The 27,241-nt window shown below is 46.8% G+C and overlaps 2 protein-coding genes across 2 annotated transcripts in view; one reads left to right on the top strand and one right to left on the bottom strand.

The window, feature by feature from the left end:
* LOC135203619 (26S proteasome non-ATPase regulatory subunit 13-like) overlaps positions 1–6,987 on the top strand; it is an 11,883-nt gene extending 4,896 nt beyond the window's left edge. The window contains exons 2-5 of the mRNA XM_064233454.1: positions 4,113–4,299; positions 4,894–5,082; positions 5,233–5,430; positions 6,552–6,987. Of these exons, the coding sequence (XP_064089524.1) occupies positions 4,113–4,299; positions 4,894–5,082; positions 5,233–5,430; positions 6,552–6,650 (673 nt within the window). The 3' untranslated portion in view covers positions 6,651–6,987. The remainder of the gene's footprint in view (positions 1–4,112; positions 4,300–4,893; positions 5,083–5,232; positions 5,431–6,551) is intronic.
* Positions 6,988–7,662: 675 nt separating this feature from the next.
* LOC135205831 (transcription initiation factor TFIID subunit 8-like) overlaps positions 7,663–27,241 on the bottom strand; it is a 21,834-nt gene continuing 2,255 nt past the window's right edge. The window contains exons 2-6 of the mRNA XM_064237082.1: positions 13,174–13,295; positions 10,204–10,358; positions 9,223–9,380; positions 8,732–8,865; positions 7,663–8,123 (exon numbers count right to left, since the gene is read on the bottom strand). Of these exons, the coding sequence (XP_064093152.1) occupies positions 8,028–8,123; positions 8,732–8,865; positions 9,223–9,380; positions 10,204–10,358; positions 13,174–13,295 (665 nt within the window). The 3' untranslated portion in view covers positions 7,663–8,027. The remainder of the gene's footprint in view (positions 8,124–8,731; positions 8,866–9,222; positions 9,381–10,203; positions 10,359–13,173; positions 13,296–27,241) is intronic.

Genomic DNA, 27,241 nt, shown 5'->3' with positions numbered 1-27,241 from the left:
ACTAACCCGACTGTTTGCTTCCGCAGATGTGCCACCAGCGAAGGACGACCTTGGACAGGTGTGGGAGTCGCTGGACTGCAGGGGAGTGCCAAGTATTCCAGGGTTGATTCAGCGGTTGGCGGGGTCGGCAGTGGTCACTCATGGTACGGTAACCACTACCACTACCACCATATCAACACCAGCATATGACATGCCGCCGCACTTGGTGTACACGCCGCATGTAATGACGGTGACGCCTACGGCTAGCGGTGCACAAACCTATTACTGCCGTACCAAAGAGGACGGTGTCCACCCCCACTGGTTTTTTTTGTGTTGCCGACCCCGGACTTCCGCTGCCCTAAGAGTACCCCCCTAGACCTGCCGCCAGTGCCGAGAATGACGGTAGCTGCCGACAGGACGCCTGGCTCTCCTGTGGTTCCTGCCGTGCCTGCCGTACCTGTTGCTGTCCCTGCTGCTCCTTCCTTTTCAGATGCTGTACATGCTGTTCCTGGACCTGTTCCTGTCGCCCTCCTTGCTACAGTCTCAGGTTCTTCCGGACAGGTGCAGTCGGGCCCTGTTGCTTCGGCAACTGCCCCGGCTCCCTCCTGGATGGAAGACCTGACGTCTGTCCTGTGGAGCCTGGCGAAGAAGAAGAGGAAGAAGAGGAAGGTGTCGTCGTCGTCGTCTTCCGTCGTCTGCTGCCTCCTCTTCCCCTTCGACTTCTAAGGCTTAACCAAAGCCGAAGAAAGAAGAAGGCTGCCTCCTCCCCCCCCTAAGAAGACTCCTTCGGGATCTTCTAAGGGCCGTCTCGCTCAGGCGATTCGGGGAGCTCTTCTGCTGGTCCTCCTGTTCCTTCGGGAAACGGGGCCCGTCTCTTCCTCTGCAAAGAAGAAGACGACGGGGACCAGAGGTTGTAACCAGCCTCGGCTGGTACGTCCTCACCTGGTGTTAGCGGTCCTGCCGCTAAATCAGGTTCCGTCTCGGCCGCTTCTCGTTCGCGAGAAGTACCGAGTGGACGCTCTTCCACGGGAGACCGTCCAGCCAAAGTTTTGACGCCCGAGCTCGCTCGCCGTCAAGACCGCGGCGCGGAGCAGAAGACTGGCGAGAGTCGTGCACACGACTCTCGCCAGGCCAGTGGACGCTCTCGCAGCGACCAACTGGCTGCTCGGGTTGACGTGACGGTCACTGACCAACCACGGGTTGAGGCGAGGAAGGGGTCCCCGCGGCCGTCGGTACCAGCCACGGCTGGTACCAGCGGCTCGACGCGCCGAGAGGACGCTGGCCGGTCTCGCCGCGACAGAGAGCTAGCAGGTCACCTGACTGCCGCTCCCATAGGACCCGGGCGGAGACGGTAACCAGCAACAGCTCGCCTGACGCTAGAGATCAGCGTCAACGTTCTCAGCCGAGCACTCGCCCAGGCGAGCGGCAAGGCTAGGCCTGCGGCCGATCGCCACCGCGGGTTGACGATCAGCAGCAGCCCTCCACGCACGCTGGTCCTGCCAGCGAGCGAGGGGGGAGCGTCAGGTCTGCCTCTCCCATACCTTCAACCTCCTCGGGCTACACCGGGAGGAGCGAGGTACCGAGGAGTGATCACGAGAGGTGCGCCGCTCGCGATCCCGCTATGACGCCGTATGGCTCAGGCACGGTTCTAGGACCGACCAGAACATACGCGCAAGTAGTTGGAGGTGACCGTCAGGGGTCTGCCGCTGTTCCTCCTTCTGAAGGAGGAGTATCACGGGATCTGTTCTTGCTGGAGGGACTGGACGGTCCTACTCCACAAGACGCAGTCACTCCCGAGATACAGAGGAACTTTGCAGAGGTCATTAAGCTGATTCGTCAGCATAATGACCTTGTGGAAGGATCGCCACTACCACCGGCAGAGCCCATGTCCCGGCTCGAGTCATTTTGGGGTCCTAAGAGGGAACCCAAAATGATGGTGGGGTTACCGCGATCAGAGCTTGCAGACTCAGTCCTGGATCAAGTTGAGAATCTCGTCTCAGGACGGGAGGATTCGCTGAAATCCGGACGGTCTTCTAAGCTGCTTCCTCCTCCTCTACAGCGTCAGAGGCGATTTTACGTGCCTTCGGAAGACCCGATACTGCCGAAACAGGTTAACCCGGAGTTAGCGAGGCTGACTCCAGGTGTGTCCCTGCAGCAGCTCCTGTCGGAGAACCTCTGGTTCTCGCAGCAGGAGGCACTTGCCCTGGAATCTACCGCTATGGCAGCATTCCAGGCAGTCTCTTGGCTGGATTTGTGGTCCCTCACAATATCCAAAGTAGCGGCCGGCTCTGGGAGTTCTGCTCTCGAAGACGACGCTTCTTTCAGGAGACTGTGCCAGTCTGGAGGAAGAGCGATCTCTTACCTCGCCCATCAGACTGCTAACCTGTGGGCCAACTTGGTTCTTGCTAATGAGGAGCTTCGAAAGGTCTTGCCCACCCAGGGAACTCAGGCCCCCTGCGTGGGATGTGACTCTCGTCCTTAGGAGTTTGACTCGAAGACCCTTCGAGCCACTCCGAGAGTCGTCAGACAGGGATCTGACCCTCAAGACCCTCTTCTTGCTGGCCCTGGCATCGGCGAAGAGAGTAGGGGAACTACATGGTCTTTCTTATGATGTTAAACACACCAGAGGCTGGGGATCTGTGACGCTCGATTTCGTCCCGAACTTTGTAGCCAAGACTCAGAATCCATCGATCCCTGACGACAGGTTCGAGTCTTTCACGATCCCCTCCCTTCTGGACTTCACCGATAACGATGCGGATGAGATGCTGCTTTGTCCTGTGAGGGCGCTACGGCGCTATCTGAAGAGAACTCGACACCTCAGGCCTGAGTGTCGACGCCTCTTCGTTAGCACTGGGGTTACCAAGAAAGAAGTTTCCAAGAACACGCTTTCTTTCTGGCTACGTGAGGTGATCAGGAGAGCGTACGAGGCTGATGGTAGCGACGACATCCGTACGCTCCGACCGAGAGCCCACGAAGTCAGAGGTATCGGACCCTCCTTAGCGTTCCGTAAGAACTTCTCCGTGGCGCAGGTCCTGAAGGCAGGTGTCTGGGCCAACCAGACCACCTTCACGTCCTTCTACCTTCGGGATATTGCCCACAAGTCCTTGGATACTTTTTCCTTGGGACCTGTGGTGGCTGCTCAACACGCTGTGTAAGCTTACCCAGCACCCGAGCAGGCAGAACAGCATCGATTCCTGGTATGACTGGGAGAATGAATGTGCGAATGAGAGTGTGACTGGCTTCTCTTCACCATCTTTCTCTACCTCTATCTGTGGGCAGAGGGATACGGTCGTTACCACGCTGGAAGGGAGTCAGATGCAGGTAAGCTACTCGACCGAGCTCCATCCTATCCCTTTAATTAGGGATAGGAGTGTATATCCACCACTTTCTCCTACAAGGGGGAGGAAGTGGATGCCTACATGAGACAAACCCATGACTTTATATTTGCTCATGTACAGGAAAAAGTTCTTACAATGCTGGTACGAAGAGATACGCTTGCCTCTCTCTTAGTACTCGGCCCAGAGGTCTGACCATTGATCCTGCGGTGCACACCCCAATCAATCGGACAGAGGCTTGGATCCCTCCCTCGCTCTTACGACCAGGGAGGCATTCCAGGGATGGACGAACACCAGTCTGTTCATCTAAAGACTCAGATTCCTCCCACCAAGAAGTGAGTCTTCCTATTGTTAAAGGACCGATGGTTTGTATTACGTATCGGAACAAATGACAATTTGTCGAAAATTGCATTTTTCCCAACTATACAAACCTGAGGTCCTTTACATATAGTCCCTCCTCATGCCACCCCTCACTCTGCGTATTTTGCATGGGCCAAAAGCAAAAGTGATTTGTTTACCTCGCCGCGCGACGATCGGACAAGCAGTTAACTACCGTTCTCCCCTTGTTCGAAGCTTACGACCGTTCCAGCTGCCGCTAGCTACTTCCTATTGTTAAAGGACCTCAGGTTTGTATAGTTAGGAAAAATGCAATTTTCGACAAATTGTCATTTTCAGAGTTTTACATTTCCGCAGATTTTACATTCCTGTAGTGGGTTCTGGAACCTATCCCCACATAAAAGTGACGCAGAACTGTATAGCAATATAAGGTATCTAACTTTTGTATTGGTATCATTGCAGATTCTACCTGCTTGCATCGGAATTGTATTGTCGGAGTGGAGCACATTCTGATTACTACAGAGCTGCTCTGCGGTATCTTGGTTGCACTGATAGTGAAGGCTTGGACAATGAAACTAGGTGCAAACAGGCATTTTACCTTGGTTTGGCTGCTCTTCTGGGTGAAGGGATTTATAACTTTGGAGAGCTTGTAAGTATTCCTAACAAAAACTGGTCATTTGATTCATGTATGCCAAGTGTGAAGTTATTTTAATTTCTCTTGTGGCTGAATTAAAAGTTTGAGGGGAGCTCAGGAAATCATAGAGAAGGGGAACTGATGATTATGTGGATCTGAAAAGAGTTGAAGCAGAAAGCACACAGGATAGAAGAGTGGAGAGAAATAATTTTACTTCTTAATGTCCAAACCCTCAAAAGTAATAGCTGATGTAAAATTGCTTATGGAAATGACTTGGCACACACATTGCTTAGATAGTACAGTGAAATTGCAGTTCCCTGTCAGAGAAGTTGTTAGATATAAAATTTAGTGCAGTGCAATATAAACTACTAAGGTTATTTGCAGCTTCCTTTGGGCATCTTTCTGCAAAACTGTCCAATTTAATTTTTTGCCTTGGTGTAATTGTCCTCCAGTGTTTAAAAACAAATCCTTATGGTCACTCTTATGAGCATTCAGCAGTGTCACTCAGTGGTTTGGTGTAGCTTAGTTATTATACAGTCATAATATAAATGTAGTGTTTTGCTAAGTGGTTAAGAATGATATTCTAGTTATATTTCCATTATTACACAGCTTGCACATCCAATACTAGAAACACTCAAGGGAAGTTCGTCAGAATGGCTACTGGAGTTGCTTCTGGTTTTCAACCAAGGAAATATTCGTAAGTTTGAGTCCATGAGGCCACAGTGGAGCACCCAGCTTGACTTAGTCACCAAAGAAAATCAGCTGCGGGAGAAAATTCGTCTTCTGTGTTTGATGGAGGTAAGGAGAATGGAGCTTCCCTGAAAGTAATGAAGTTTAGTGTGTTTTATCAGTCTCTTTGTTTTTGAAAATTGAATAAAGTTTTACTACTAAATTGTGGGGAACATATGGCTGCAAAATCAAGTTGAACATAGACGTCGTTCATTTCAGATGACATTCCAACGCAAAGCATGGGACCGCCAGTTAACATTTGCAGAAATTGCCAAGGAAACTGGACTGCTAGAAAACCAGGTCGAAGTCATGGTCATGCGTGCTCTGTCACTTGGCCTTGTTCGTGGCACTATTGATCAGGTTGATAACAAAGTCAACATTACCTGGGTACAACCTAGAGTCTTGGACAAAAAACAGGTTTGTCATTTTGTATGTTTTAAGTTAAGCTCAGTGAAACTAGACTAGTATTTGTTTTGTTAGAATTTAGGAAATTTACTAGAGCAAATGATTTATAAGTATATATTCAGGTAATTTGGATGTGTTTGAACGTTTTGAAATATGGATGATAAGTCTGTGGGAATAAACAGGTCTGTTCTTAGTCTTCCTCTGTATCGAAGTAAAATCGTCTCTTCACATGGTTAAGTATTACCATACTTAATCTCTTAAAAGTAAGAAATCATTTGTTTGATCCCAGTCAAGGATGTGATTAAATTAAGCACATTTCCTAACCTTTACAGGACATCATCAGATTTATTTTTAATTACGAAACATGCAAACTATGACTATATTTGCGAATGTGAATATGTTCTGTCAGCAATTTCAGAAGTATGCCAAATAAATCATCAGACAAACAATGCTTAGAGCTTTCAGATATACTGTAGTTTATTGCACCTTCAGAAAGGATTGATCCATATATATTCCCCAAAGCAATTTGAGTACTAAGGTCTTATCATTCATTGTACCTAAACTGTGGCTCATTCTGAATACACTGCTATATTTTATATAGAACTTTTAACCAAGGGGAGGGGGGAGATAGTAGTCAGCACACCTCATGAGATGCGCTGTAGGTACTACCCAAGGTTCTTTGCCAATGTCTTTCATTCCTTTTACTTTACCCCCGTTCATATTCTCTCTCTTCCGTCTTACTTTCTATGATTATCCTGTTACACATTTCACACCTTTTACTTGTTTTATTATAATATTGAATGACCTTGTAGGTCGCAGCAATCGCTCTTTGGCCAGAATTGTATATTCCATTCCTGTAGAACTTTTACTCAAAGTTGTTGAAATTATCAAACTAAAATAAGAATTCTCTTGTTATCTCAAATGTCGTTATAGTGCTATTATACAGGACTAGTGAGTTGGTTTAGTATTCATTTTTATGTCATAGAGGAATAGAATGTTGCAGACTTACAAATTTAGAGGAATGGAATGTTGCAGACTTTCAAAAAGTTGTTTAGGAGTTTTGAGTAAATTGAACAAGATAGATGCATGAAATATCAAGTCGCCACATTAACAGTAAAATGTGTTTCTTTCAGTTGGCGTTGATGATGGAGAGGCTGACCGAATGGTGCAAGGATGTCAATAGTATGCAAAACTTGCTGCAGGAGCAGGCAAGCAGTATTCTTACTTTATAATTAGATTTTGGTTGCATACTTGACTTGGGGTGAAGAAGTCGCGAGTAGTTGTGAATGTGAAAGGAAAACAGTACAATTATAAAGAAAATATATTAATCTCTTTGGGTGATTTGTTATATGAATATTTATGTATCTACTTCAGTTAATGCTTTTTGTACTTTTAAAGAAAATTGTTGTAGGGTTAGGTAACCCTTCTTCTTTCGGCAAGGGCTCCGTGCTGTATCCTCACTAAAAGGAAATAATTTAATTCTCGACTGTAAACTGTAAAGTATGAGTGTATTTAAAGTTAAGCTTATATTAACATTTTGTAAAGAAATTAATAAAGGAGGAAAAATTCTTTTGTGTGGTTCTCTAATTTGTTTCTGTGCAAGTTTAAAAAAAAAAATATTGGTCATGTGAAGATTGTGATTCAAGAAGTAAGTCACTAGCCTCAAGGTCTTTTTTTTTTACTGTTCTGCAACATGCGGCCAAATGCAATTCAGGTACAAAGCAGCGAATTATTGACTGCTGAAAAGCTAAGAAACTCATATTAGGAGGCTGAAGGAGTTCTGGAAGACCTTGAACCTCAAGGATTACGTAAATAATGCCTTGAAGGCATGTAGTAGAAAGTTGCTACCTCACATCTACCCTTGTGTCTCATTAATTGATGTCTTCGGAGAGGCTGTGGAGGTTGCCTGTTGTATACGTAAGCTGGAATTATTGGGAAATACTCGAGAAGATATTGTACTGTTTGTTGACATAAATGTTGCATTGATAGTTCACTATTATTAATAAAAATAATAATAATAAATGGAGATATTGAGGGAATACAGGAAGAGTTTCTGGTCAAGAAACAGACAAGAAGATGCATCAGAACATAAAGGACCAACACAATGTGTCACTTGATTTGCCAAAGGTGTAAGACTGAAGACAGTTCAGACATTTATTGACTTGTGTTCAATGACATGTTGGTATTAAAAAGTAAAAGCAAACATAACAGAGGGTATGTATTTCTTTTTGGAGAACGAAATAGTTTTGTGAATAAAGATATATTTATCAAGTACCAGATGATTACAGCATAAATAGTCCATTATATTTTAAAAAAGTCTGGGGCTCACATTAAGGCTAAGTTCAAGAAAAAGTACACAAAATTTGTTGATAATGTTCCAAATTTTAAAACTAAATTGTCATTTACTTCCAAATTTTAAAACTAGAATTGTCATTTACCAAAACAAAATGCTTTTAACTCTTTTGCTGGATCAGTTTGACCCTGTGCCAGAACAGACTCTCTCCTAGAGCAGCTGCTAATGTTCTAAGAAAGACTTCATACTATGGAAAACAATAAGCAATTTCTTTCTTTGGGTTTCCATCACTTCAGTCTTCCAAGTAAAAGTTCCTTCATTTCTTGGCTTTGGGTTTCCGAGGCATCTTGACAGGCCTGAGATAAGGATTATCCAGTTCAGCATCCTGTGATTCGTTGAGCTTGTCCTTTTCCTGAAACGTCAAGATTACAGTATTCAATGACAACAAATTACATGTTCAATAACAATGTAATGAAGTTGTAAGTTCTTTCAAGACCTCAAGCTTTCAGAGGGTTGTTCAAGTAAGTTTCTCCAGAAAGATACAAATAACTTGAGGTGTGTTGGTAGTCACAGGCACAAACTAAGCTAAGTTGTGAGTTCATCTTGGAATCGGTTGGTCTTTTGGTCAACCAAAATTGTTGAAATTCTCTATAAGTGTGATAACTGGTGTATTTTTGGTCAAAATAACTGCTTTGAAGGAAATAACGGATATAAAAAAGTAAAAGACTTAATCTCAAAGGCTAAAATAGTTGGGATGTAAAAAAAGTAAAAGACTTAATCTCAAAGGCTAAGATAGTTGGGACGTGATTAGAAGGTACCTATATGTGGAACAGTTGGTCAAAAAAGCAATGTATAATCTTACATCAATAGGTTTTGCACCAATGGATACCTCATGATAAAAGATAGGAAAGGCTTCAGAGCCGCTAGCCATAGGAAAGTCACAAGCCTTTATAGCTAGACTATACACAGACCCATTCAATGGTTCCTGTATAATAAAGCAAAATGCAATTGAAAACTTACCTTTTGTAACTCCTCTTCGTCATTCATTGCTTTTCTTCTCTTTCTTCTTGTATTTTCCTCTTCCTCCTCAAAGACCTGATCTCTTGGCATCAATGCATCTAAGTAGGGTTTGGGATTTGGGTCGACTTTCACGACTGTTGAAGAAAAATGGGAATTTAACAAAATTTTGAGAGTACATACATAATTCATCCAGTTATTAGCCAAGAGGTGCAATGATCCCAAGATTACAAAACTGGGGCAAGATTTGTATACAATCATTAAATTCAATTAGTCCTGTCATTGACCCACACTTAGAATTGTTTCATCAGAAACAACTTACTTGGCTGTGATTAAAACAAGCAAAATTACCAGTTCATAAAATGAGAAGGAAATGACGCATAAATTGAAGTTGAAATACTGTAACAGCTATAAAATATTCTAAAACTTAGGGACTTTTAAAAAAGACAATTCAAAGACAGACACCAAAGACATCACAGCAAGAAGGCACCTACGTAAATACTCCTTATCATCGGTGATGAATAAATTCTGGGTTTCTCGTGTCTTCGCTGCAAACTTTGTCAGGGCTCTCTCAATGTCCCTCTTTTGGGCTGCTGCCTTCTCTCTGATGGCTTCGTATTCAGTGACTGGTTGTTTGTATGTGTGTGAAAAACTGGAAAAAAAGTAAATAAATAAAAAGTAATTAGCAACAAGTTTCCCTGGTAAGAAAAATAAATTGATATCCTAACATTGCATACCATACGTATTACGATGTAACAGTAATTTAAAAATTCTCTATGGAAAATAGCCATTCAACTTTGTTATTATTTTATCCTCATAGTTCTTTAAATTAAGTATGCAGTATGTTTTTCTTCAATAAGTCTACCAGTCTTCTAATTTTTTTTTGTTCTGCAAGAATTGGGATAAAACATTTTGCAACATGACTACCACCCTGTTGACAACATCCCCATAGAGGGGTTGCTGATCTACCAGTTTTACTCATGAGCCGTTTAGTATTTATAAAGAGGATTTATAAACGGAGTCTGGTGCCAAGAAAAGCACATTAGGTTAGGCCTGAAAATTAGCTTTACATGTGCACCAACTGTACAATATTGCAAGAATATATTGAACAAGTAAACAAAATCATGACAATTACTTGAGAATTTCAGTGTTATTAAAAATGTTTATCTGAAAAGAAGTGATGTAAAGATTCTGTCAACTACCAACTACTACAAAAAAAGACGTGGATAGAGTGCAAGTTGATTCATGTAAAAATTATTTTAACTGCTACAAAAAATAAGCGGATGGACAGTAAAACAATGAGAGACTTAAAAATCTGACCATAACAAAGAGTTCAACATCCTCCAAAAGTATAATGAGAGAAGAATGGGGGCTTGTCACCTGGATCTACATAGTACGTATGTCAAAATATATGGCATATGGGTAACAATGTTCGGGATTATGTAGAAACAGAGAAAATACAGTTAGTCACTTACCAGTATGTGTGTGTATCTGGAAAAGTGGGGAGATGGTCAGGAATATGTGCAGAATGGGGCTTTTTATCTCCGACTTGCAACACATTATGTTGCTTTAAATCTACTTGCTGTGCTGGAGGTGATATGACAACCCTGTTTTGGCGATTTTTGTAAGCCTAATGGGGTACATTCAGATAAGGTTTAGTAAATGACTGCAAACTTTATAAAGCCAATTACAAAATCAGTTTAAATAATCACGTATTTCATAAGACATTGATTTTTTTCAATACAAACCTAGACCCTCCATTCACGAAGATATCTTCTGCAAGGTGACTGGTAGCACCATGCATGTCAACCTACATATCTAGTTTTGCAGTGAGGCAAGAATCTCACTTCTCCTCTAGTCTAGATTATGGCTGAGACATACGAGTGGGCTTGGGAGCTTACAAACCCATTAGCCCAAATAACAGAAAATAAGTTGCAATGATGACATTTTGTGAAGTGGTGTGTTAGAGGAAGACTGGTGCAAGACGGGTGTGAAAGCAAAACCAAGTGATATAGGACCATTTAAACAGTTAAGGCCTTGGAAAAGTGGAGGCATGTGCTCATAACCATCTGAACGTTGCATTTTGCTGTTGACAGGTCGAATAAGGTAACAGTATTCTAAACAAAAATGGGTGGAAAAGAAAGTTACCGCAGATCTCTCTGGCTTGCAAGCCACTGTGATCTCATGCTGTGTCTTAATAGGTCCCTTCTACAGGGGCCAATCCTCTGAATGTTGGCCTCCTTGTGCTCAAAATAGATCCACTCCTCCGACATGACTTGTACTAACAGAAAGTTTACCTATCGAACATTCCTTCCTTCTATTAGAATGGAAAGAAGGCTGTGGATCAACCTCATGGAAGGATATCAATGTACAACACATGGATAATGGACACCCATACAATGAAATAGGAAAAAGGGATGAAAATAAATGAAAGAGTCAATGATTCAACAATCAAAGCCCAATAACTTCAGGTATGACCAAAACTATGTCAGTTACCATCCGAGTTGCGACCCTCGCGAGTTACGTCCACCTGTACTTACGACAGTGTCCGACAGGGGTCTATTTTTTTATATTTGGCGGCGTTTACTGTTTGGCAGCGCAGTAGCGTAGTGCGCGGCGCGGTATGACAGTTACGACGGCGCCGGCAGCACAGCATTCCAGACAGACTCATCCCAACCACCTCACTCACTGTCTAGACATTGTAGCAGTACTATAACATTGTAGCAGGAACATTTTTTTCATTACAATGCACCTACAGTATAATATTAAAAATATCTCAATGATAAAATGATAAAAGTGAAACTAAAAGGCATAAAAATGATAAATGTGAGGCCAACTGTACGCTTAATAGAAGCAGCAGGGTAAAACGTATCATATAAAATAACCTGAATGTTATTACGGTACACATGTTGCTCTACTTACCATATGAAATAAAGGTAATGTACTCGGTAGATTAACAAATCTGTGTAATATATAAAAGATGAATACCGGCAAATATGATTAGAAATGACGAAACGAAAGATACGTTACTCGAGTGTAATGTAAACAAACAAAGCGCTAACTAACGCTGCATAACAGCCTACGTATATATGTATGTACAAACCAACGACGTGCCGGTATTTTATTATCATGTTGGAATATTCCTTGACCATTGGTCCTGGGATAATGTGAAAAAAAGAGTGTAATAAAGTCATTCAAAAAATGCGGAATATCTAATGCAATGGATGGCACAGAGGATGATCTGTTTGAAAGTGACGACGAACCTGCAGTTGATTCACCAGATTCAAACTGGGATCCTTATGATGAAACTGCGAATGATAATTTGTTTGATGAAGAATTGTTTTTTTAATTCAAGTGACGATGACTCAAGTCATTTTGAAGGATTTTAAATACATATTTACCATTAAATACAAAATTTTTTTATTTTATTTTATGTGATAAAGATTTCATACCATAAATGTTTTTGAACAATACCCCGGTAAATACAAAACTGTCAGAGTGAACGCATCCTTCTCGCTACGCAATGTTTACACTTGCTGTGCGATTGGGGTTTCTTCAATTTACTTTGATTTTTTTCATTTTATTAAGGTAAATGAAAATGTTATTGTTATTATTATTGTCGTATTACAGTGTGAAATGTTTTTAATCCTACGGTATTTCATGCATAGTTACCTCAACAGGCTGTCATTGTTATTAGCCAACTGTAAAGCCTGGATTCCTGTACTGATATGCCAAAATAATAAAGATTCACTTTTTGTTACCGTTAGATAAGTTGACCCCCTAATTTTGGCATGATTTTTTGGGGCTAAAGGGTCGACTTATACGCCGAAATATACGGTACTTAAAAATGCAACACATTCATATCATACGTCCTCGAGTACAGTATAATCTTCCACTTTAACTGAGTACTTATAATCCACGTGTCGGCCATTTTGGCTGCTATTTTCGACTAATGACCCTTCTGACATACGACCTGTTGGTCGGAACGGATCTAGGTCGCAACTCGGATGGTAACTGTATAATATTTTTACAATTATTTGAGAATTTTAATTTTTTCAAGTGAATTAAGTAAGTTTTTCCTAGATATACAACCCTGATTCCACAAATTTATAAGTTAAGTATATCTTTGTTTAACCAGACCACTGAGCTGATTAACAGCTGTCGTAGAGCTAGCCCGAAGGATTAGATATTTTTATGTGGCTAGCAACGGGACCTACAGCTTATTGTGAGATTCGAACCACATTAAATCGAGAAACGAATTTCTATCACTGGAAAAAATTCCCCTGATTAGTGTTGGCTGAGCTGAGAATTGAACTTACCACTAGATTGGTAGCTGAGCGCGAAAACCACTCGTCCAACAAGGAACCATAAACTTATAAACTGAAGTATAAATTTAAATGTAGTTAATTAAATGTTTAGCAAATGAACACCAAAAGAATACATACCTGAAGACCTTCAATAGAAAATCCCATTTCTGTCAATGCCAGCAAAAGGTCTGCTACGACTGGCTCTGTCCGATATGCTAATTCACAGAAGGTTTTGCTGCTGCGGCCAACCTCACGCAGGACTAAAAAGTAAGTAATTGTGTCAGAAATATAGCATGAACAAATTTGCAGTAATATACCAACAATTCAGTATGTGAATAGTCCAATAAAAAATTCCTTATGGTGGCTGAATGACCTCATAGGTCCCAGTGCTTGGACTTTGGCCTAAATTCTATATTGTTCCGACACGGCATACAAACCTTCGGTCCTTTTACAATAGGAAGGTACTAGCGGCAGCTGGATAGGTCGTAAGCTTTCGAACAAGGGGTTCGGTAGTTAACTGCTTGTCCGACAGGCGCGCGCGCGCGACTGGGAGGTAAACAAATCACTTTTGCTTTCGGCCTCACAGCGAGTGGACGTGTGTGTTCGACGCTCTCTGCCCGCTTCTCGTCGTTTGCTTTCCTGAGTATATGGTTGTGTTTGTGTATGATAGAATCATTGTAAGTACATCATTTCTCTCTTTCTAATTAATTGTGATCTATTGGTCCAATGATGGAATCTCCTCGCCTCGCTACCCCGGCGGAGACTATGCCCGGGTACCGAAGGGCGTAAATGCGGAAAGTTCCGCTCATTCCCGGAGATTGACCCTCATATTTGTGCGCTCGGTGTCGGGGCGCGAATGCACCCGAGCCGAGCCATGTGAAGTTTGTAATAATGGCGGGAGGCGCAGTGGACTTTGTATGAGGGCAGGAAAGAAGCGAAGGCCTGCAAAGGAGTCGTCGGAAAGCTCTCCCGCGACTCCTTTGGTTACGGACACTTCGTCTTCTTTCCTGCCACCCGCCTCAGCTTCCACGTTTGGCGCCTTCCCCTCGGAGGGGGTTTCTAGGTCCTTCTCCCTCACCTGACTTGTCGAGTGTGGAGGAGGGCGCTAGATACCCTGACGTCGAGTTGTACTCTGGGTCCTCTATCCGTTCGTCTTCGCGCGAGCGGGTAGAGGATCCTCCTAATCACCCGACTTTTGTTCCTTCTTCAGGTGCGGTTGCCGCGAAGGACGACCGGTCGGACAGGTGTGGGATCGTTGGGGCTGCAGGGCGTGCCGAGTGTCCAGGGGCTGCTCTACCATCTCGCTGGCTCCGTGGCGGTCACCCATGCGACGGTTACGACCACCACCACGACCCTTACAACACCTGGCTACGCTTCACCTCCTCACCTGGTGTACACCCCGCACGCGGTCTCTGTAACACCATACTACATCGGTGCAGGGGCCAGTCGCCGTACCTCGGGGGAGTGTGATGCCGCCACCTGGGTTTGCCGTGCTGCCGCGACCGGACTTCGTGTGCCCGAAGAGCTCGCCCCTGGACCTCCCACCAGTACAAGGATGGCTGTGCCGCTGGTCCGTCATCTGGACCGCCATGCACAGCCTGCCGTACCTGCCGTACCTGCCCAGCCGCCGTTCACGGACGTGACGTTGACCACTGCTGCCGTTCCTGTACCTGCTCCTGCCGTCTCTACTGCCGTTCCTGTGATGCCTGCACCTGCTGACGTTGTTCCTGTTCCTGGCGCCGCTGCTCCCGATGATGATCTGTTCGGACAGGTGCGTCCGGGCCCTGTTGCTTCGGCAACAGCAGCCCCGGCTCCGCTCTGGATGACAGATCTGACGTCGGTCCTGAGGAGGTTGACGAGAAGAAGAAGAAGAGGAGGAAGGTGTCGTCGTCGTCTTCATCGTCTTCTTCCGTCGTCGTCGTCGTCTGCCGCCTCTTTCCCCTTCTTCTTCTAAGGCTCCCCCGCCGAAGAAGAAGAAGGTCGCCTCCCCCCCCCAAAGAAGTCTCCTTCGGGAACTTCTAAGGGCCCGTCTCGCTCTGGTGAGACGGGGGGTTCTTCCGCTGGTCACCCTCTTGCTTCTTCGGGGGCAGGAACCCGTCTCTTCTTCCGCAAGGAAGAAGACTACGGGTGGACCAGAGGAGTGCCGGCTAATACACCGGCACGTTCCTCACCACTGCTGTTTAGTGGTTCGGCCACGGCCAGCAAGGGTGGTCGTCTCGGCCTCATCGTTCTCGAGGAGGTTACCGAAGTTTGTACTGGTCCGCCTAACAGCGGCCGTGCAGCAAGCAACCCCAAGACCTCTGAGTCCGCTCAGCGTCAGGTTCACGGCACGGAGCGGAAGACTGGTGACAGCCGCTCACGCGACTCTCACCAGACCAGCTCTCGCTCTCGCGGCGAGCAGCTGGCTACCCGGGCGGACGTGACGGTCCATGACCGGCCACGGGCTGAGGCTGGGAAGAGGTCCCCCCGTTCGCCGGCACCAGCCACGGCTGGTACCAGCGAACTGACGCACCGTGAGGATACGCACCGGTCTCACGTGACAGTGGAGCTCGCCGGTCGCCTGACCGTCACTCTCACAGAGAGCGATCGGGTACGGCGACCAGCACCAGCTCCTCTGACACACGAGACCGGGGCCGCTGTTCTCGGTCCAGCCGTTCTCCACAGCGAGACGGCTCGACTAGGTCTGCAGCTCGATCGCCACCGCGCTGTTGGCGATCGCCTGCAGTCTTCCAAGCCCACTGGTTCTGCCAGCGAGCGAGGAGGGAGCGTCAGGTCTGCCTCTCCCATACCTTCAACCTCCTCGGGTTACACCGGGAGGGGCGAGGTATTGAGAGTGATCGTGAGGGGTGCGCCCCTCAGGATCCCACCAGTCGTCGTACGTACCAGGCACGGTTCTCGGACCAGCCAGGTCATACGCACAAGTGGTTGGAGGAGGACCGAGAGGGGTCTGTCGCTGTTCCTCCCCTTGAGGGAGGAGGGTCTCGGGAGATGCTCCCTGTTTGAGGGACTGGACGGACTCGACTCCGCAGGACGCAGTCACTCCTGAGATCCAGAGGAACTTTGCCGAGGTTATTGCGTGATTCGTCAGTCACAACGACCTCGCGGAAGGATCGCCGCTCCCACCTTCTGAGCCCACGTCCCGGCTCGAGTCGTTCTGGGGCCCGAAGAGGGAACCCAGACCGACGGTGGGTTTGCCGCGTTCTGAGCTTGCGGACTCAGTGCTGGACCAGGTTGAATCGCTTGTCTCCGGACAAGACGGTTCGCTCAAGTCTGGCAGGTCGAGCAAGCTGCTTCCACCTCCTCTGCTGCGACAGCGGCGTTTTTACGTGCCATCTGAAGACCCGATGCCGCCCAAACAGGTGAACCCGGAGTTAGCCAGGCTGACTCCGGGTGTGTCTCTGCAGCAGCTCCTGTCCGAGAACCTATGGTTCTCGCAGCAAGAGGCACTCGGCCTGGAAATCTACACCGCATGCAGCTTTCCAGGCCGTCTCCTGGCTAGATCTGTGGTCCCTCACAGTAATCTAAGGTCGCAGCCAACTCCGGGGGAATTTCTCCCGAAGATGACTCGGCCTTTAGGAGACTTTGCCAGTCTGGAGGAAGAGCCATCTCCTTCCTTGCCCCACCAGACGGTGAAAACCTGTGGGCCAACCTGGTTCTCCGACGAAGGGACGCTGTCCTTACTCGGGTTTGTTTTCCAGGGCGGCCGGGCGTGTGAAGCGGCGTTTGGGACTTCGCAACGACCTTTACGGAGTTCCACGTCTCTCTTCCCAGGAGAGATGGTGGACGCTGCGGTGGACAGACGGCGCACTGACGACAGTGACCGTCTGGTTCACCAGGCAGTCTCGAAGGCTTCTGGGCAGCCTCGGACTGCGGCCAAGTCTAAGAGCTCGGCTAGCGCTTCCTCGGTGGCTAAGACGGTAGCTGCGTCGAAGCCCCGGGGAAAGACTCTGTCTTCTTCGACTTCTACCAAGGGGAGCCGTAACCAGCCCTCCTCCTCCCGTGGAGGCTCTGGGAAGAAGTCGAAGAAAGGGGGGAGGGGGGAAACGCTAGGGACGGCGTTCCCCCTCACCTGCTGCCGGAAGTGGGGGGGTGTGCCTGGCAGCCATTGGGCAACTTGGGGCAGCGCTACGGCGCCGAGACCTGGATTGTAGATGTCCTTCGGGAGGGATATCTATTACCCTTCGAATCTCGGCCACCCCCTCACCTCCAACCCGGTCCAACAGCAGTCGTACGTTCCAGGGTCATCGAAGGACGTAGCATTGAGACAGGAGATCAAGACCATGCTGAGCAAGAGAGCTGTAGAAATCGTCACGGATCAGTCACGGGCTTTTACAGTCGATCTCTTCCTGGTGGAAAAGTCTACGGGAGGCTGGCGCCCGGTGATAGATCTCTCTCCCATGAACCGGTTTGTTCGCCAGGGACCCGGTTCACGATGGAGACGGCACGCTCAGTGCTCGACTCCATCAGGGAGAACGATTTCATGCTTTCAGTGGACTGAAGGATGCGTATTTCCAAATACCCATTCATCAGTCCTCCAGAAAGTACCTCCGCTTCATCCTCGACGGGACGGTTTGTACCAGTTCAGGGCACTTTGCTTCGTCTCTCAACGCCCCACAGGTGTTCACGCGAGTGTTCACTCTGGTGTCTGCTTGGGCCCATTCGCACGGGATACGTCTGATGAGGTATCTCGACGATTGGTTAGTCCTGGCGAGCTCCTGCTCGCAGTTGCTACAGGACAGGATCGACTGCTCGAGTTCTGTCGCGATCTGGGGATCGTTGTGAACTTCGAAAAGTCCGATCTCGAGCCCAAGCAGAGGATGAAGTACCTGGGTATGCTGATCGACACGGTAGCAGGGCGAGTCTTCCCGCAGACTCGCGGATCAGCAGATTCGGGGAGGCAGCCAACCAGTTCCTGTCTCGGCAGGAACAGGTAGCTCAGCGATGGCAAGTCGTGATCGGACACCTGTCGTCACTCGAGAAGTTAGTCCTCACGGGCGTCTTCACCTGCGGTCTCTTCAGTGGAGACTAAAGGAGAGTTGGTCACAGGCGACGGATCCCCAAGCTTTCCAGTGTCACTGACACCGGAGGTGGAGGCAGGACCTAGCCTGGTGGCTGGACGCAGGAACCTCTTAAGAGGAGTGCCTCTGCGCACTCCCCCCCGGACATGCAGCTGTTCTCAGACGCATCGACCGAGGGATGGGGCGCACACCTGGAGGAGTTGCTGACTTCAGGAGTGTGGGACGAGAACGACAAAGCACCTTCACATCAATGTACTGGAACTCAAGGCAGCGTTTCCTCGCTCTCCAAGAGTTCCAGGACCGCTTGATGGGACACTCAGTGGTGTTGATGTGCGACAACACCACGGTGGTGGCCTACGTCAACAAACAGGGGGGCCTAGTGTCTCTCCCGTTGTACCAGTTGACTCGGCAGGTGCACGAGTGGGCCGAGGCACACTCAATAGAGCTGTCGGCACGCTACATTCCAGGGAAGAGGAATGTAGTAGCAGACACGCTCAGCCGTCGGGATCAGGTGATAGGGACCGAATGGTCTCTACACCAGGACGTGGCGGAAAGGCTCTTCGACCTGTGGGGCGACCAGTCGTGGATCTGTTCGCCACCCGGCACAACAGGAAGCTCCAGGTGTTCTTCTCGGCCGTGCCGGACCCATGGCAGCTGCAGAGGACGCTCTTCAACACCCGTGGGACAACCTCTTTCGTCTATGCCTTTCCCCCGTTCAGCCTGATTCGCAAGGTGATCAGTCGAGCACTGGTCACCCCGAATCTCAGGATGATCCTGGTGGCTCCCAAATGGCCACAGGCCATTTGGTATCCGGACCTGCTGGCTCTTCTCGCAGGAGAACCGAGAGAGATTCCCCCTTGGCACAACCTTCTCGCCCAGCCACACGTCGAGCGGTACCACCGAGCCAGTCCAGTCCCTTCGTCTTCACGGCTGGCTGTTATCCACCATCTCTTGCGAACGAGAGGCTTTTCTCGTAGCGCAGCAACAGAGATGGCTGGAAACGTCCGTCAGTCCTCTGCAGCTGTGTACCAGGGGAAGTGGGCCGTCTTCTGTGGTTGGGTGTCGTAGACGGGGTCTATCTCCTCTCAGAGCCACTCTTCAGCAGGTAGCGGATTTCCTCGTTTTTCTTCGCCGAGAGAAGCTCCTCTCAGTCCCCACAGTCAAAGGATACAGAGCCGCCTTGGCGCTCGTCCTGAAACTGAGGGGATTGGACATCTCGAACTCGTTCGAGATCTCCTTGCTCATGAGGAGCTTCGAAGGTCTTGCCCACACCGGGAACTCAGGCCCCCTGCGTGGGATGTGACTCTCGTCCTTAGGAGTTTGACTCGAAGACCCTTCGAGCCACTCGAGAGTCGTCAGACAGGGATCTGACCCTCAAGACCCTCTTCTTGCTGGCCCTGGCATCGGCGAAGAGAGTAGGGGAACTTCATGGTCTTTCTATGATGTACGACATTCCAGGGGATGGGGGATCTGTGACGCTCGATTTCGTCCCGAACTTGCGTTGCGAAGACTCAGAAACCGCGTCTATCCCTGACGACAGGTTCGAGTCATTCACGATTTCCTCCCTAATGGACTTCACCGATAATGATGCGGATGAGATGCTGCTTTGTCCTGTGAGGGCGCTACGGCGCTATCTGAAGAAAACTCGACACCTCAGGCCTGAGTGTTTGACGCCTCTCGTTAGCACCGGGGTAACCAAGAAAAGAAGTATCCAAGAACACTCTTTCATTCTGGCTGCGTGAGGTCATCAGGAGGGCGTATGAGGCTGATGGTAGTGACGACATCCGTACGTCCCGTCCGAGAGCTCACGAAGTCAGAAGTATTGCCCCTCGTTGGCGTTTCATAAGAACTTCTCCGTGGCGCAGGTCCTAAGCAGGGGTCTGGTTCTACCAGACTACCTTTACGTCCTTCTACCTTCGGGATATTGCCCACAGGTCCTTGGATACCTTTTCCTTGGGACCCGTGGTGGCTGCTCAACAAGTTGTGTAGCAAACCCAGACCCTCGCAGGCTGAAACAGCATCGAGTCCTGGTGTGACTGTGTGGATGGATGTGTGAATGAGTGAGTGACTGGCTCCTCTTCCCGTCTTTTCCTCCTCCTCTACCTGTGGGCAGAGGGCCACGGTCGTCACTACGCTGGATGAGGACGAGATGCAGGTGAGCTATATGACAGAGCCCCATCCTATCCCTTTCACTAGGGATAGGAGCAGAATATCCACCACTTCCTCCTACAAGGGGGGGAAGTGGATGCCTACAAGAGTCAAACATGTTATGTTATGATACAATAAAGTTGTTCATACTTACCTGGCAGCTATATATATAGCTGTATTCTCGACGTCCGACAGAATTTCAAAACTCCCGGCACACGCAGTGGGCGGCCAGGTGGTTAGTACCCATTCCCGCAGCTGGGAGGCGGATATCAGGAATCATTCCCATTTTCTATTCAGATTTTTCATACCACTGTCCCTGAGGGGAGGTGGGTGGGTACTTTAATTATATATATCTGCCAGGTAAGTATGAACAAACTTTATTGTATCATAACAATAACATTTTGTTCATGAAACTTACCTGTCAGATATATATATAGCTGAATCCCACCATTGGAGGTGGAAGGGACAGAATAGAAGGATTTAGGAAAAACTCAAGTGCAGATGATGACATCTTGATTCCTTACCTGTTAGCATAGCTGACTTCTTGATTACTGTCACCGAAGTCTGCTTTTGCTTTACTAGAGTTACCAACAAGGTAGTGACCTGTGTAGTTGTGCGCTCTAGATGATCTGTCAACGGGGGCGTGACCACAATGTGACTAGACCATATTGACCATACTGTGAGGGCAACGAAGCTAAAACCACCACCTGACCTAACCTATCGAAGTTAGTCCCATAACTTCTAGGCTAACGAAAGGGAAAGCGCCTCAAGCGACCAACCCTTCAAAGTTAAAAGCACACCTATCCCTTTTCTATAGGATAGGATTCGTGCTGCTTCCTGCCTCCAATAATATTTCTACGGATATGTATGGTCCTAGCGACTCGCAGATCTCATATGTCGTCTTCACATCCCGTCGGGAGTGTGAAGCGAACACAGAGTTGCTTCGCTCAAACGTGGCACTCAGGATATTACTGAGTGTCATGCTCTGTTGAAATGCTTCCGAGGCCGCGCCCTCACCTCGTGAGCATTTACTTTAAAAGGTTTCAAATCTTTGTTCAACATGACGAATGAGCCTCTTAGAAAGGACTCCTTAAAAAATAACGCCAGGGCGTTCTTCGACATGGGCAAGTCCTGGTCTTTTTTTACGGAACACCGCAGATTGTCCGAATGACCTTGACTTTCTTTAGTTTTATCAAGATACAAAACTTGAGAGCCCCGACAGGGCACAGGACTCTCTGTGGCTCTTGCCCAATAATTTGTGCCATCCCCTTGATCTCCAGTTTCCTATGGGCCAAGGGTTAGACGGGTTTTCGTTCTTAGCAAGAACGGAAGGCTAGAGGACACCGAATTATGTCCTCTAAAGCCAAAAACCTCTGATTGATGGCTAAAACCTCACTAACCCTCAATGCCGTAAGCTAGAGTCGGTTAGAAAGAAAAAAATTAGCCTTTCTGGTCACGTGTATTAAGTTTTACAGAAAGGAGAGGTTCGAAATGCTTTGACATCAAGAACTTCAGACTACGTCTAAGCTCCATCAAGATTTCCGCAGACCTCAAGATCGTGAAGGGCTTTGTTGTTTGACAGATCCGAATCTCTGAGCCTAGAGGCCGTCAACAACATATTTCCGTATTCTACAATCGTTGGGACTGTTAGCTTATCCCATAATTCAGACGGAAAGGAAGACGGTAAAGTAATTCACAGAGGTGGAGGTGTAGGAGCAGTCATTCTTCCTGCACTATCTCCAGAATCGGCCACTCGATTGGTACACTGCAAAAATATGCAGCACTGCTTTGCTTTGGCAATGAGACTTGTAATTAATCTTGAAGATCCTCTCGCTTCTCGAACAGTCTGAACGCATCCAGACTCACAAGAGCGGAGAGGTTTTAGGTACCTCTCGAAGTGAGGCTGTTAGAGTAGACCGATTCTCTCGGGAAGGGTCTTGGAAAAAATGCCCTCTGAAGGACGTGACCTCTGTGAATCCAGCCTCTCGAAGGCCAACATGGGGCGATCAGCGTCTTTCTCGCTCCCTCTGACGCCAGCGATTATCTTATCAGCTTTCCTAAGCTTTTGAATAGGGGAAAAGAGACTAACCAACTATCCCCATTCCATACTATATGATTGCGTCATATGCTACCGCTCTCGGATCGAGAATAAGGGAGCAACGTAGAGGAAGCTTCTTCGTCTTCAATATTGCGAAGAAATCTACGAAAGGACGTCTCCAACGTCTCCACAACTCTGGACGATACTTCTAAGCGAGGATTACTCAGAAGTCAGTAGTTGCTGCGCCGATCGAGAAGATCCGCACGGACGTGCAATAAGTGTAACGAACCTCTTGAGATCGTTACGTCCGTGCCTATGTCGATAACCATCTCTCTCTTCTTGGGATATGAGAGAGCTGCGAAATTATCTGAGATGATTTGGACCAATCGACCAAAAACTCACTCTTCGAGGAACTGGGAGAGCCAACCAAATTGCTTCCAATTCTCTTAGATTATGTGCCAGGACCTCTGTACCTCGTCCGGATGCCTGGCACCCTCTCGGTATCACCATGAGGTGATCGTCAACCCATTGAGAAGATGTTTTAGAAATTGCTTTCTAGATCTTTGATGTTATTTCAGGTCCTCCTGCAGGAAAAACTGTAGAGGTCTGAATTGCAGTCTATCAGGGAAACAAGCTTCTCCAGCGAGGAAATGGTCCCCAGCAGACTCATCCATTCCCTCACTAAGCATGCTTCCTTCCCTAATAAGGCTGCGCTTTGCATAAGCAGGAGAGCATTATTATAGTGCTATGCCGCGGTGAAACTCGTACAGAATTCTGTTACAGTGCGGTAAGCAGCGCTGAACAGGTCTAAGAGATATCTCTGTTGAAAATTTCTTAGCAATAGGAAGTCGTGTTTATTCATGATTACTAGAAATCCCCTCAACCCGAGGCGAAAGTCATGATTGTAGGGTAGAGATAGGTTCGTAATCAATCCCGCGCGGGAGAGAGAGACGTAACCAACAGAGCTTAACAGCGAGCTACCTGATACTGAGTTGGTGACACTGTGACAGTCACAGCAGGCAGCAGCAGCTTGATGTTCACATTCTCGCAGTCTTATGCCGAGTTGCCAGCTATTCTATTCATCTAAGGAATAGATTTTACATTATTTGAAACAGAAAACTCTCAAGTTGGCATATTTGTAAGCGAAACAAAATTCGCTAAATACAGAAGCTGATTTTGTGTTGTCGTAACATTACGATTAATTAACCAAATGTTAAATCGGAAACTCATGGAAAGTTGCTTGGAGTAACCGATTAAATACTGCGTCATCCCACAATGACAGCAACCTCTCGTCTCGCACTATTCTGCCTGAGTTACCAGCTACTCTCTTTCTACGAAGGAATAGGTTTGTTACTATTATCGATAAGGAAATTCTCAAGCAGGCATATTTAAGCGAAACATAATTCGCTAGATGCCGACGCTGAGTTAGTGTTGTTGTAACAATACCTTTAGCGTTGTCCTTACAGCGGAAACTCTGTTTAGTTTTGCAGGAAGGACCGATTAAATACATTTACAATAACCGTCTTTTCGGTTGCCATCTGTAGAGGTAACCATGATATCGTATATGAACTTGAAAACCCTACATTAGTAATATGACGCAAAGATAAAATACGTAAGTATTGTAGTCACTTGAACATAAAATTCTCTCTAATGAATGAGAGCTCTCTCGAATTTTGTTAATGAGAGCTTATCCGCTTAAGCGATAAAATGTTATGAAGATCTTTGTCAATGAGAACTAACCCATTTACATGACAGAAAGTAATCCAGGAATTCGAGCATATAGTTTTCCCGATTCCCGCAGAAATCGAGGAAGGGGCAAGATTCCTAATCAGAGACTGGGCTTACGACAGGAAGGACCTTAATGTTCCCCTTCGGCAGCGCAATCCCGAAAGCAGACGAGGCGTTTTATGACACCGAAATCTGCTTACAGTTTTTCCTGGAATTCATCAAGTGATGGATTCTATTGAACGCTCCTTCGTAGAAAGCGAAGTAGACATCTTGACGAGACCAAAACTCCTTCCTCTACTTCGACGACGCCCTCTGAAGAGCGTTCTTGCAGGAATCCTGCCGAACGTCTTGATGCGTAGGACGCCGATCGTCTGAAGAACGTCCTGGCCAGTGCTCTACCGAGCGTCATGACGTGTAGGATGCCGAGCGTCTTCAAAAGCGTCCTCGCTAGCGTCCTGGCGAGCGTAGCAGATCCAGTGTAAGACATCGAGCGTCTTCCAAAAAAGCTTATCAATGTTTATGACGTCGAGCGTCTTCCAGAGCGTCCTGATGAGCGTCTCTTCGTGTAGGACGTCGAGCATCGGCAAAAGCTTCCTCACGTCTCAATGCGTAGGACGTTGAGCATCTTCAAGAGACGTCCTCGCGAGAGAGTTACCGAGCGTATTGGTGCCTAGAACACCAAGGGCATCTCAGAGAGGATCTTGTCGAGCGCCCTGATGCATGAAAGGCCATAAGACTTGACCATACCGTAGACTTAAAAGTGAATTCTCTACTACATTCATCTTCTCACTAAGCATGTCACTCTAATAAGCCATGCTTTTCGTAATAGCATGGAAGAACATTATTAATAATATATAGGTTTCTGCTGCGTTAAGATTCCTTTAATAATGTTTACCTACGGTAATCAGCATTGAAAGGCTGGAATATCTTTCTTATTGAACGTATCTTAGCAAAAGGCAGACAATATTTTATTTATGTTTGCTTAACTATCCCTCAATCCGAGGCGCTAAGACCGCGATTGTAGGAGAGATACGGTTAGTCACCATCCCGCAGGAACCGACCTCTCATGACTGAGCAATAGCTGGTTACTGGCGTGGTCTAAGCGATAGCAGCCCCCTCCGTTAGCTGTCTGGCCTTACTCTTCCAGAGTTGCCAGCTACTCCATTCAATAAAGGAATCTTATAAAATTATTATCGAACTTCAGGAAGTTCTTATTAATGTATATTTAAGCGAAACAAGACTTCGATAAATCTAGAAGCTAATTAGGTATTGTCATAACAATCCCTTTAAGCGTAGTCCTTCCTAGGAAAGTCCTGTAAGGATACTGGTAATAGAGTTGCACAGCAAAGAAGTAACTACGGTATGTGCTTATGATTTGACCGTATCGTATTATCATACAGCAGATACTCTACTACCTTCTTTCCCTGCCGAGGCAGATAGAGAACAAAAAAAACTTTTACTATCTTCGTTCTTTTCGTTATAGAACGATAGAAAGAGAATATATTTCCTTAAGTAAGGAAGTTAATCCAGGAACTCTTTAAAAATCTTCGTAATTTCCTCATAAATCGCGGGGAAGAGACAGAATTCCTGTTCATCTCTAGGGTTTACGGAAGGAAGTAGATATTTCCTATCCGCCATCATACCCAAACGTCGATAAGATTCTTATTAAGAAACCAAGGTTTCTCCCGTACGTCTTGGTAAAAACTTCGACATGACTGTTGCTTATCAAAAGTACGGAGGCGTCCCGAAAAGCGTCCTCAAAAGCGTCCTGCCTTCAAGGGGAGCGCCGCTCCATGAAGCGTGCTAGTCATAATCCGATGTACGGTGATCGTCGTCCGGACGAGTATTATGGACGTTCGCAACTCCTGACAGAGACGGCGGCCGCTTGTGCGACATCTTGCGTCTCTGTCACGCTCATCGACATTCCAGAAACGCACTCAAAAGGACGCCTTAGGGTACGCCTTCTCCTCCTTTTCACAGTAAGTGAGATAAGGCGATCTGGGCGCTTAACAGCTTTTTCCTTCCTATTTGTCCATTCTTCTTTCTCCCATGTGTTGGAAAGTCGTCAAATTGTTAAGGCGGCGATTACAATCGCACGACAATAGAGAGAGGACGTGAAGCGTCCTCCTCAATAAGCTTCTATTTAAAGGGCGCGAGTCCTTCCGAGAGCTCCAACCCCTGTACGGGGAGGACGCCTCAGAGGACGAGAAGCAATCCTTCAGGATTCGTGCACGTGCACGATCTTTGGCAGCCTGAGAAGCGTCTTCAGGTCTTGCCGAAGGGACGCCAGATCGGTGGGGGTTCCTCGTAACCCTCCTTCGGCTTTCGACATGCCCTCTCCCTGTGTTCTGGAGTCCGACAGAGGTCTAGAACTAGAGGCATTATAAGGCCGATCTGACGCCCCCTCCACAACACTAGGGAAACAAAATCAACATCACTACACTCACAACACTGATTGGAGAGCGAGCACTTTTTCAAGCTTACTTGATGTAATCCACCATAATAGAAAGGGCATTACGTCTCACAGAACTTCCTCTAGGCCCGTAGCCATACCACAGGGTTAGGCAAAATAAAGTCTACTGGAGGTTAGTAGGTTCATTATCCTAACTTCTGTTACTGTGGAGGAAGACCTCCTGATTCTATCGCTCTAATTTGCGTACATACGAATCAGTCTCTTCGGAATTCAGTCAACATTACACTAATTACATTGATCTTTCAACAAAGAAAACATGTAAACATCATGTATACTAAGCGAGTGTCTACCGAAGGTTCGGTAGCCTCCCCTTACCCGTTGCAGACAACAAAGTCTGAAACAAACTAGGCTAACTAGATTCAGACATCATATGCAATGAAAAAATTTTAATTAATTAATTTATGATAGCGTATGCCTAGCCACAAATCCAAGTGTCAATCATTCAAAAAAAAAAAAAAAATAAGTAGGATACTTAAGCGGCTAATGAAGTTTCAAATCCTAGGCGGAGGTAGTGGAAACAGGTGTTTTCACTACGCGACAGAGAAAAAATCTGATAGAAAATGGGAATGATTCCTGATATCCGCCTCCCAGCGGCGGGAATGGGTACTAACCAACCTGGCCGCCCCACTGTGGCGTGTGCCGGGAGTTTTGAAATTCTGTCGGACGTCGGAGAATACAGCTATATATATATCGACAGGTAAGTTTCATGAACAAACCATGACTTTATATTTGCTCCTGTACAGGAACAAGTTCTTACATTGCTGGTACGAAGAGATCGCTTGCCTCTCTCTTGTACTCGGT

Source organism: Macrobrachium nipponense, chromosome 24, assembly GCF_015104395.2.
Source record: "Macrobrachium nipponense isolate FS-2020 chromosome 24, ASM1510439v2, whole genome shotgun sequence".
Classification (NCBI taxonomy): domain Eukaryota; kingdom Metazoa; phylum Arthropoda; class Malacostraca; order Decapoda; family Palaemonidae; genus Macrobrachium; species Macrobrachium nipponense.
This window is presented reverse-complemented; position numbering and strand designations above follow the sequence as displayed.